This window comes from Dipodomys ordii, unplaced genomic scaffold (genome assembly GCF_000151885.1).
Source record: "Dipodomys ordii isolate 6190 unplaced genomic scaffold, Dord_2.0 Scaffold60, whole genome shotgun sequence".
In the NCBI taxonomy this organism is placed as follows: Eukaryota; Metazoa; Chordata; class Mammalia; order Rodentia; family Heteromyidae; genus Dipodomys; species Dipodomys ordii.
The window spans coordinates 3,947,500-3,959,820 of record NW_012267276.1 but is presented as its reverse complement, the minus strand read 5'-3'; the positions used below and the strand labels follow the sequence as shown (position 1 = coordinate 3,959,820).

At 39.7% G+C, this 12,321-nt stretch overlaps 1 protein-coding gene across 1 annotated transcript in view; it reads left to right on the top strand.

Moving 5' to 3' along the window:
• Efhb (EF-hand domain family, member B) overlaps window positions 1–12,321 on the top strand; it is a 43,752-nt gene that overhangs the window by 5,285 nt on the left and 26,146 nt on the right. Inside the window, 4 exon segments of the mRNA XM_013022106.1 lie at window positions 2,693–2,755; window positions 3,883–4,026; window positions 7,781–7,961; window positions 11,044–11,154. Coding sequence (XP_012877560.1) covers window positions 2,693–2,755; window positions 3,883–4,026; window positions 7,781–7,961; window positions 11,044–11,154 — 499 coding nt within the window.

The window sequence follows — 12,321 nt, the reverse complement described above, 5'->3', positions numbered from 1 at the left end:
ATTTTTTAAAAAAAGAAAATTATTGTTGGGGGATTTAATTTTTTGAGTTCCAGGTATATTTTAGATATGAGACCCTTGTCCATTGTATGGCTAATGAAGATCTTCTCCCAATCTGTGGGCTTTCTATTGATCTTGCTAGCTATGTTCTTTGCCAGAAGAAGCTCTGCAATTTCATGCATTCCTATTTGTCCAACTTTTCTTTTGTGTTTCTGGGTCTCTATGAAGAAAATTTGGGCCTGTGCCAAGGAGACCTAGGGTTTCTCCTATTCCATCCTGTAACGTTTTCAGAGTGTCTGCTTTGACTCCGATGTCTTTGATCCATTTGGAGTTGATTCTGGTGCAGGGTGATATATAAAGATCTAGTTTTAGTTTTCTACAAGTAGTTAACCAATTTTGCCAGCACCATTTACTGAAGAGACTGTCTTTCTTTCATTCTATTTTTTTAGCTCCCTTATCAAATATTAGACGGCTATAGGTCTTTAGGTTCATTTCTGGGTTTTCAATTCTATTCCATTAGGACCTGTGATTTTTAATGGAAACCTGTGATTTTTAAAATGAGGGAACCCACTCACCCCCTTAGCTGGTGACAGATTGGCGAGCCAGCCAAAAAGTGATTCTCAGAAGTTTGGATGGAATTTACAATCCAACTCATGGAAAGTGTATAAAGTCCAACTTCTAATAACCCCAAGAGTGTTCTATCTGTGTGTATATGTGTACATGTGCACGGATGTATACATGTGTGCACACATGCCAGTACTGGCCCTGAACTCAGGGCCCGGATGCTGTCCTTGAGCTTTGCTGCTCAACACTAGAACTCTACCACCTGAACCAAAGTTCTAGTTCTGGCTTTTTGTGTGATTAATTAGAGATAATAGTCTCACAACTTTCCTGCCAGGGCTGGCTTTGATCTGGGATCTTCAGATCTCAGCATCTCGAGTAGTTAGAATTACAGATCCAAGCCCCTGGTGCTCCATTCAAACAACATTCTTTCAAGATGCCAGGACATTGTCTACAGAAAAGACAAAATTCAACTTAAAGGAAGAGTCCCAAACAGTATCTTCATGTCTTCACATCCTTACTATGGCAACCTGCCAACTGATTTTCTTGCCAATTAAATTTTTACCTTCTAAATAAGATAGGAAAATGACTTTTCTTTGATAAAGCCAGTAAGACTAAAGAGATCAAAGCTGTTCATAGAAGAAATGAGCAGAATAGATAAGGAGACAGGGAATTTAAAATTAATAAATATTGAGAGGGCTAGGCTTAGACATTAAAACTAGGAAGCAAAAACTGGAAAACCAGTCTTTGAGCCATTTTGCTCAAGGTTAGGGCTCTACCACTTGAGCCAAAGCTCCACTTTTGACATTTTTGCTAGTTAATGGGAGAGCAGAGTCTCAAGAACTTCCCTGCCTGGGCTGGCTTTGAATCTTAATCCTCATATGTCAGTCTTCTGAGATGCTAGGGTTACAGGTATGAGACATAGGCACCTTGCATTTAAAAAATTTTAATTTGGATTTATTTTTGTGTAATAGGGTTGAAGGAGGGAGACATAGAGAAGAGAGAGAAACATTTTTCTGTTCCACACCCTGGAAATGGGAGTTAAACACAGCAGTAACTCTTTACAATGGGTAAAATGACAGGAATTAAAAGGCTTGTCTGGCAAAGTTAAATTCTAAAATCACTACTGATACTATGTTTTGGGTGGGCTTGCCCATGCTAAATCACTGTCTAGGGATTAGGATGCACTCTTAGAGCTGAGAAAGTACAAAGGTTATTCTTGAGAACTACCATTTTGTCTTTATTCGTGTGTGTGTGTGTGTGTGTGTGTGTGTGTGTGTGTGTGTGTATTCGTGCACATATGCACAAGTACTAGGACTTGAACTCAGGGCCTCACACTAACTCTACTTTTTTGATCTTGACTTACATTCTACCACTTGATCCATGACTTCAGTCCACCATTTTGTCTGTAACTCTGATTTCTTGCATGGGGAATAGGAAATGTTCCTCTCTCTTGCTTTTTTTCTTTCTCTGTACATTTTTCCTGTTACACTAAAATAAATCCTTGCTAAAACTTCAAAAATTACAGATGTTCTGCAATTGAATGAAACGCTGATAGTGCTAGACTATAATTAAGTATATTTACAATTATATTAGAATATATGTGACATCTGATTAATTTGTGGTACTGGGGTTTGAACTCAAGGCTTCATGCTTGCTAGGTAGGCACTCTTCTATTTGAACCATTCCCTCTTTCTTTCTTTCTTTCTTTCTTTCTTTCTTTCTTTCTTTCTTCCTTCCTTCCTTCCTTTTCTTTTCCTTCCTTCCTTCCTTCCTTCCTTCCTTCCTTCCTTCCTTCCTTCCTTCCTTCCTACAGTCCTGGGGCTTGAATACAGGACCTGGGCACTGTCCCTAAACATCTTTCTTGATCAAGAATAGCACTACCACTTCAGCCACAAAGCCACTTCTGGCTTTTTCTGCTTATGTGCTACTAAGGAATGGAACCCAGGGCTTTATGCATGCAAGGCAAGCACTCTACCAATAAGCCACATTCCCAGCCCCATAACATTTATTATTATTAGTAGTAATAGCAGCAGTAGTAGTAGCAGTCAAGGAACTTTGTAGCATCAAAGGCATAGATCAAATTTTCGTTTTTTATTCTGACTGTAATCAAGTTACTTTTTTTCCCCTTTAGGCAGGAAAAGTTAAACCAATTGGATACAGAGTTGCAACTTGTCTGACTGAAAAACTTCCTAGGGTAAGCACTTCCAATATCTTTATATGTTGTTGTTGTTGTTGTTGTTGTTGGTGTATGTGTGTGTTTGTGTATATGTGTGTTAGTTCTGGGGCTTGAATTCAGGGCCTGGATGCTGTTCCTGAGTTTTTTTTTTTTTTTGCTCAAGAGTAGTGTTCTTTCACAGTGCCACTTCCAGCTTTTTTCTTTTTTGCTTATGTGGTGCTGAGGAATTGAACCCAGGGCCTCATGCATGCAAGGCAAGCGCTCTACCACTGAGCCACCTTCCCAGCCCTGTATATATATATATTTTTGTATGTGGTTAATTGGAGACAAGTCTCATGGACTTTCCTGCCTGGGCTGGTTTTGAACCATGAGCCTTAGATCTCAACCTCCTGAGTAGCCAGAATTAGACAGGTGTGAGCCACAGGAGCCTGGCTTTATTTCGATCTTGAACATTATTTTTTATCTTGAACTCTATTTTTATCTTGAACATTAAGAGATAGACAATTCTATGTTTCTTAGGAGAGTGGATTTATAATTTTAATGTACAATGAGGTCTTCTATTAATTTTGTCCAACAAAGTGAATATTCCCAGTTTACAATTTTAGTGCTACAAAACCTTCTAGGTATTTAATATTGGTAAAGATCATAATATGTATTACTGTTATTAGTAATAGTTCCTTTCTTCCCTCTCCTCCCTCCCTCCCTCCGTCCCTCCCTCCTTCCCTCCCTCGCTCCTGTCCCGTAGCCTTTTCCACTCAATGTTGGCACTCTTCCGCTTGAGCCACTGCTCCAATTATAACTTTTTTGGGGTTAACCAGAGATAACAATTTCTCAACTTTTCTACTTCAGCTGGTTTTGCACTTTGATCCTCAGATCTCAGCCTCCTGAGCAGCAAGGATTACAGGCATGTTCCATCTGTACCTGGCTATTAGTAATGATTTCTAACTTGGGTACTTACTAGCTACTTCCTTAGTATAGCTTTTCAATATATATTATTTCCATAAGTAAACACATTATTTGAGGCTATTGTTAGTACCTCATTCCCTTACTGAATGTATGAAAGGAAGGGTGTTATTGATTGGAAAAGTGCGGCTAACATTTTAAAACTTGTACTTAGTTTTATTTTCTTGTCTGCTTCTTTGTAGCTGCTTACTCCACCTGAGGCAAAAAAATACTTCAACTTCAGATATCCACCTCCTGGAGAAAAAAGAATATTCTATGGCAGAGCAAATGATCCCCAAGTTGCACCATATTTGACCCATGGGATAAGTTCTAAAAGTTCAATATCGGTAATTCCTCACCCTCTACATTAGTAATTGACCATGGTGAAAATGTACCAATAAAGTCAATGAAATTTATCAATGCTAATCTCCTTTCTACCTTCTTCAACCTGTACTCTAAAAGCACTAATGTTAGACAGTGAAAAAAAAATCCAAGCAGCAGGCAAGAGAGTGCGGACAAATGGTCACACCACAAGCTATTGTCCCTTTACATGATGAAAGGCCAGTTGCATTCTATTAATTAATGTTAAATAGAAAGGCTGGCAGGCTTTGCAGGGAATAGACAGTCTTTTTTTTTTTCTTTTGTCGGTTGTGGGGCTTGAACTCTGGGCTTGGGCGCTATCCCTGCGCTCTTCAGCTCAAGGCGAGCGCTCTACCACTTGAGCCACAGCACCACTTCTGGTTTTCTAGTGGTTTATTGGAGATAAAAGTCTCACGGACTTTCCTGCCCGGGCTGGCTCTGAACCGTGATCTTCAGATCTCAGCCTCCTGAGTAGCTAGGATTACAAACGTGAGCCATCGGCACCCGGCAGAATAGACAGTCTTGAAAACTACTTCTTATCTTCTGGAGGTTCTGACAGGTGCTGTGAAGTGTAGTCTGAGTCAGAATGTTACCATTGGTTGATTAAATGGATAGTCTTAGATTCAGAAGATTTGGTCTATCCACTTTGAAGAGAACTTGTAGAAATTGGTTCTTGTACTTTTCATTTCCACGTCTAGTGACCTATTTTGGTCACATACCTTGGAAACTGTCTTTATAAGCTGTTTAATTCTATTGAAGCTTTGTTGTCATTGTTTAAGTACTGAGGATTGAATTCGGTATTTCACATTCTTGCTTGTCTTTTTCCACTCAATGAAGGCTGGTGCTCCACTTCATGAATGACTCCTCTACTTCATGCTCATTGTTGCTGGTTGATTAAAGATAAGAATCTCACTGACTTTTTTGCCTAGGCTGGCTTCAAATTGAGATTCCCAGATCTTAGCCTCCTTAGTAGTTAGGATTACAGGTGTGAGCAACCAGACCCTGGGCTTGTACCAGGGAAATTTAGTAACTGCCTTGCAAGTTCTTGTTGAAACATGCTTTGTAGTATCAATTGTTCATTTGATGATGAGCTAAGCCAATGACGGTGAAATATTTCTGTAATCATACATGCTCCTTTTACTAGGTTTTCCTAGGGCTTTAGTTTTCAGATTTATGCTATTTTTGTTTGTTTGTTAGTCTAATACATCTGTGCTCTTTGTGACTTTCTTTTTTCTTTTTCTTTTCTTTCTTTTTTTCTTTTGGTCATGGGGCTTGAACTCTGGGCCTGGGTACTGTCCCTGAGCTCTTTAGCTTAAGGCGAATGCTCTTCCATTTGAGCCACGGTGCCACTTCTGATTTTCTGGGGGTTAATTGGAGATGAGAGCCTCATAGACTTTCCTGCCGGAGCTGGCTTTGAACCACGATCATTAGACCTCAGCTTCCTGAATAGTGAAAATGAACCACTGGCACCTGCTCTTTTTTTTTTTTTTCGCCAGTTCTGGGGCTTGGATTCTGGATCCCTGAGCTTTTGTACTTAAGGCTAGCACTCTACCATTTGAGCTACAGTTCCATTTCCAGCTTTATTTTTTTTTCTTGTGTGTGTAGTTAATTGGAGATAATCTCCTAGACTTTCCTACTTGGGCTGTTTTCCAACTGCGATCCTCAAATCTCAGCCTTCTGAGTAATGAGGACTACAGGTATGAGTCACTTGCACCTAGCTCTATGACTTAATTTTTTTCCTTTGATCCTTTATTTATTTATTATTTTTGTCTATTGTGGGGCTTGAACTCAGGGCCTGGGTACTGTCTCAGAGCTCTTTTGCTCAAGGCTAGCACTTTACCACTTTGAGCTACAGCACCACTTTCCTATCTGGGCTACCTTTGAACCTGAATCCTTAGACCTCAGCCTTTTGAGCAGCTAGGATTACAGTTATGAGCCACTGGTGCCTGGCATTTTATAAAAATTTTATTAGCATATATTAGTTGTAGGAAGGGGAATTTTTACTGTGACATTTCCATTATACATACAATGTACTCTGATCCATTTCACTTCCCCTCTGTCTCTCTCATTCATTCCCTGATCCTAAAACAATTTCAACAGATGTTTGTTTTCTTCCTTTCTTTCCTCTCTCTCCTTCCCAGTCTTTTTTCTTTCTTCCTTTTCCCCTTCCTTCTTCCTTTTTTCCTTCCTTCCTTCTTCTTCTTCCTTCATTTCCTCCTCCTCCTCCTCCTCCTCCTCCTCCTTCTTCTTCTTCCCAATCTTGGGGCTTGAACTCAGGACCTGGGCACTGTCCCTGAGCCTCTCTGTGCTGAAGGCTAGCACTCTACCACTTGAGCCACAGCCCCACTTCTAGCATTTTCTGTGCCTATGGTACTGAGGAATCGAACCCAGGACTTTATGCCTATTAGCCAAGCACTCTGCCACTAAGCCACATTCCTAGCCCCAAGCACAATATTTTTTTAAAAAAATTACATTTATTTCAACTTGTACACAGGAGCTGACATTCAATACAGTAGTGCATGAGTACAATGGATTTTGATCATTGTCATCTCTTTCATAATTTCCCCAACCCTCTCAATCCCACTTTTTCCTCAAGTTTGTTCATTTGGTAGAATATGCTTAAGTCATATAACTGCATTTTCTCCCACTTTATTGCTTCATTTATCTATTTCTCCCCATCTTGATCCCAGCCCTACCTTTGAGTACCTGGTTCCTTGTGTTTATTTTGTTGGAATGTGAGTTAGCTTTTCTAAGGAATTACATCATTTGAATTCCTCCCCAAATCAACCACATTTCAGTCCATATCTATTGTATACTTGAAATCCACCCAAGTGTGTATGTTGTATCGTTATAGATTATGTCTAACTTCCTGGGCTTGACTTTCTTCTCTTAGTTCACTTAGCATGATTTTTCCCCAGTTCCTTCCCTTTCTTTGCAATTGATAGAATATCATTCTAATGGATGAGTAAAATTGAACTGCCAAGCACAATATTTTTAATAAAATAAAATTTAAAAAGAAAGGAAGAAAGCTGGGAATGTGGCTTAGTGGTAGAGTGCTTGCCTAGCCTGCATGAAGCCCTGGGTTCAATTCCTCAGTACCACATGAACAGAAAAAGGTGGAAGTGGGGCTGTGGCTTAAGTGGTAGAGTGCTAGCCTTGAGCAAAAGAAGCTCAGGGACAGCGCCTAGGCCCTCAATTCAAGCCACAGGACTGGCAAAAACAACAACAACAACAACAAAACAGCATTGTGCTTGAACTCGGTTGAACTCGGGGCTTCATAATCTTGCTTTAGCTTTTTTCACTCAAGGTTTAGTACAGCACAAAGTGGGTACCAGTTGAGCCACATCTTCACTTCTAATATTTTGCTGGACAATTAGAGATATGAATCTCATGAATTTGTCTGCGTAGGCTGGCTTTCAACCAGGATCCTCAGATCTCAGCCTTCCACGTAACTTGAATTACAGATGTGACCCAAAGGCTCCCAGTGTTTTTTGTTCTTCTTTTTCCATATATTCATGCAAAGTATTTGCTAGCTTCTCTATTAATCCACTTCTCTGTTAACCCTCTTGCCTTTTGCTGGTACCCTTCCACACACACTTTATTGTCCTTCATTATTTTTTCAGTATATATTAATTATGCAAAAGGTGCAACTTGGTAATTCACATGTGTGTATATTATAGTTTACTTAGATTAACCTGAATTGACCTCTCTTTCCTGGTCCCCCTTTCGTGATTTCTTTAGGCATGCACATTGATAAACCCACAGCCCATCAGCAGATTTCAACAGCTAATTAAAGATAAAAAAGAATCCCTGTATCTTAGCAAGCAACGAGCACCATTAGGAAGATCTCAAGATCAAACACCAGGATTACCTAAAGGACTGGATATACTCAATACAACATTTGGGACAGCAGTCATCAAAGGTAGTAAAATAAATAAGGAATGAGAAGGGGTTGTAAAGAAGTCCTCATGGGAAATTGAATATATTTGGGGATGGAATAAATAATTATTCAAGAATGGACAATGGAATTGTAATGAAAAGGCTACTTTCTGAAACCAAATCCTTTCTGTTATGGGTATGAAGACAGTAGAAATCCAGGTTTTAGAATGAAGGTGTGGGTTGAAGACATGATGTAATAATAGGAAAGAGGCAGAAAAGTTGGCCTTAGGGCCAGTTGTGACATCTGCAGTCTTCCTTCTGGATAGTCATGGGTGTGTTTGTTTCCTTCAGTGCCTCTGATGTGTTCATGACTCTTATCTTTTTATGAGTCAGGAGACAAACAAGTTTGTAAATGCTGCATATCAATCTTCAGATTCATGATGCATACTTGCATACTAACCCACAAGAAAGGGAACATCTTGATCTATATTGTTATGTTGAAAAAGAATAATGAAGGGCTGAGAATATGGCTTAGTGGTAGAGTGCTTGCCTAGCATGCATGAAGCCCTAGGTTCGATTCCTCAGTACCACATAAAGAGAAAAAAAACTGGAAGTGGTGCTATGGCTCATGTAGTAGAGTGCTAACTTTGAGCAAAAGAAGCTCAAAAATAGTGCCCAGGCCCTGAGTTCAAGTCCTAGGACTGGCAAAAAAAAAAGGATAATGAAACAGTAAAGGAAGCTATGTTTAAAAAATAGTACATAATGTAGAACACTGGTAGCTCATGTCTGTAATCTCCTAGACAGACCTGAGGATGGAGATTTGTCTTTTCTCAAATTAACCAGCAAAAAAGCTGGAAGTGGAGGTGTGGCTCAAGTGGTAGAGCACTAAGCTTGAGCAAAAAAGCCAAGCAAGAGCTTAAGGCCCTGAGTTCAAGCTGCAGGGCCAACAAAAAACAAATTAGGTAAACCAATAAAAACAAGATAATGCATTATACACAAAACTGAGGACCACCAGTAGTGAGGAAGCAGCTGTTCAACAAGCATCTTATTTAGGTTTGGAGCCAGTAGCAGAAAGAATTCTGATTCTAGGGTTTTTTTCTTCTGACTATTTTTTTTTTTTTTTGGTTCCAGTCCTGGGCCTGTACTCTGGGCCTGGGCGCTGTCCCTCAGCTCTTCAGCTCAAGGCTAGCGCTCTACCACTTGAGCCATAGTGCCACTTCTGGCTTTTTTCTTTTTGCTTATGTGGTGTGGAGGAATCGAACTCAGGGCCTCAGGCATGCAAGGCAAGCACTCTACCACTGAGCCACCTTCGCAGCCCCCACTTCTGACTATTTTGAGGATGGATTCAGATCAAAACAAGCTCAAGGCATGTGGCTCACACATAAATTTTTTTTTGGGGGGGTCATGGGGCTTGAAGTCTGGGCCTGGACCCTGTCCCTGAGCTCTTCAGCTCAAAGCCAGCACCTCTACAACTTGAGCTACAGCATCACTTCTGGTTTTCTAGTAGTTAATTGTAGATTAGAGTCTCATGGACTTTTCTGCCCAGCCCGGCTTTGAACCACGATCCTCAGGTCTCAGCCTCCTGAGTAGCTAGGATTACAGGCGTGAGCCAATGGTGCCCAGCAATTTTTTTTTTGTTGTTGTTGGTCGTGGGGCTTGAAGGCTCATATATAATTTTTACAGCTGGTAAAATTATAACATAGCATACTTCATAGACTACCAAGGGTTCTAAATTGTAATTCAGATTTGCTTGGATCATCTTGAAAGGTTGGAAACGAATAACCCAAATTGCCTGGAAGACTTAGTACTGGCAATTTAACTAGGCTTAGAACTTGGCTCAGGGAAGCTTTAATGGTTAACTATTAACAAAGTTCTATTATTATTGTTATTATTATTATTTGTGGCCGTCCTGGGGCTTGAATTCAAAGCCTGTGTACAGTCCCTTAGCTTCATTTCAGTCACATCCTCACTTCAGGCTTTTTGGGGGTTGTTTTGTTTCTTTTTTTGTTTGTTTGTTTTTTATTTTTTGTTTTGTTTTTGCCAGTCCTGGGCTTGAATTCAGGGCACTGTGCTTCTTTTGCTCAAGGATAGCACTCTACCACTTGAGCCACAGCGCTACTTCTGGCTTTTTCTATTTATGTGGTACTAAGAAATTGAACCCAGGGCAATGCTAGGCAAGCACCCTACCACTAAGACACATTCCCAGTCCTTGACAGATAATTGGAGGTAAGACTTTCCTGCCCAGGCTAGCTTTGAACTATGACCCTTAGATCTCCATCTGCTGAGTAGCTAGGATTACAGACATGGGCCACTGATGCCAGGTCAGAGTTCTAATTTCTTCAGAAACTTTGGGAGTGAGTGAGGTCAAGGAGAACTTTCTAGTAAAGTAACACTTAGACTATGTTTTGTCTTGATAAATCTTTTTTCCCCCTTGGGGGGACTGGAAAGTGGACATAGGGGAGACATAAGATCCCCTTAAATAAATAGAAGATCCTTTCCATTTTTCTTTTTCCTCCAATTATAATTTTTATATTTTTAAATTAAAAAAACTCCTTGGCTCCTTTTTCTCTTCCTTTTTATTTTTGCAACTATTTTTATTCTGTTACCTTTTTTCTGTTAGTTTTTTGTGTGTTTTTGTTTTTATTTTTGTTTTCTTGTTTTGTCTTTTTTCTACAACCCTGATTGATTTTTTCTTCTTCATTGCTGTTCTGTTCACAACTGGATACACAGCCTATGGTGATCACTAGGCTTTCTCCTTAACTGTGTATATACTTATTTCAGAGTATAAATTGATTACCCAGTTCTCTACTGCACAATCTTAGTATTTTTAATTTTACTATTATTACTTCATATATGTACAATTGTTCTAATTTTTTTATTTTATATACATTTTTTCTCTTTTCCCTTTTTAATTATTTTTTCTCTTTTTCTTACTTAGAATTTAGGTATTAGTTTTCTTCCCTCTGTTCCTTTTCTTGGCTAAATCCTTCTACTCTGATAAATCTTTATTCATGCAGGTTAATGAAATCTGCATGCCTTCTGTGTCATTTGTCCTAGTCAATTTAAGTACATTAGAAGTAGATGAAAGAAAATCCTAAAATTGATTTCTTTGATTCTTCCTTCAGATTTCTCTGCTAGAGAAGTAGTGAACCCACCCAAATCCCATGAAGAAGTGCTTAAAGAAGGAAATGAGGGACATGATTTGTATGTTGTGACTCACAATGATTATTATGCCGGTAAGTCTCTTCCAGTGCAAAATGGGCCTAAAGATATGGAACCCTGAGGTTTGTGAAGAAGAGGAAGGACATGAGGTATACAAAATTAAAGTGATCAGTGAATGGGCTGGGAAGGTGGCTCAGTGGTAGAGTGCTTGCCTAACATGCATGAAGCCCTGGATTCGATTCCTCAGTACCACATACACAGAAAAAGCCAGACAGAAGTGGTGCTGTGGCTTGAGTGGTAGAGTGCTAGTCTGGAGTAAAAAAGCTCAGGGACAGTGTCTAGGTCCTGAGTTCAAGCCCCAGGACTGGCAAAAAAGTGATCAGTGCATTGCAATTTATTATTACCATAATAATAACAAATGGAAAATTATTATTATTATTATTTTTTGGGTCCCGTCATGGGGCCTGAACTCTGGGCCTGAGCGCTGTCCCTCAGCTCTTCAGCTCAAAGCTAGCACTCCACCACTTGAGCCACAGTGCCACTTCCAGCTTTTTTCTTTTTGTTTATGTGGTGCTGAGGAATCGAACCCAGGGCCTCAGGCATGCAAGGCAAGCGCTCTGCCACTGAGCCAACTTCCCAGCCTGAAAATTATTATTTGTAATAAATTATTTTTATGATATATTTGCTGGTAGCTGGAACACAGGTGTATTTTGCATAGAAATATATGTATTAATAAAACGAAAAAGCAGTTAAGAAGGTCAAAGTTTATATGTTTTTTTTTTTTTTTTGCCAGTCCTGGGGCTTGAACTCAGGATCTGGGTACTGTCCTGAGCTTCTTTTGCTAGTACTCTATCACTTGAGCCACAGCACCCCTTCTGGCCCTTTCTGTGTATGTGGTACTGAAGAATTGAATCCAGGGCTTCATGTGTGCTAGGCAAGCACTCTACCACTGAGCCACATTCCCAGCTCCTGGTATTTTTTTTTTTCTTTAGTGATTTTTTTTGGTTGAAAAATTATGACTCTTATTCAAATATCAGGCTTACTTTTTCATCACTATTTTGTTGAAACAAGGTCTTTCTATGTTGCTCAGTCTGGTCTTGGACTCCTGCCTATGACTCTGTAGGTGCGGGGACCACAGGTTTGTACCACCACACTGAGCTAAAAGTCAGACTGGTTGAAAAAAGAAAGGCTGAAAAAAAGTCAGACTCACTTTAAGTGCTTCTTCTTCTTCTTCTTCTTCT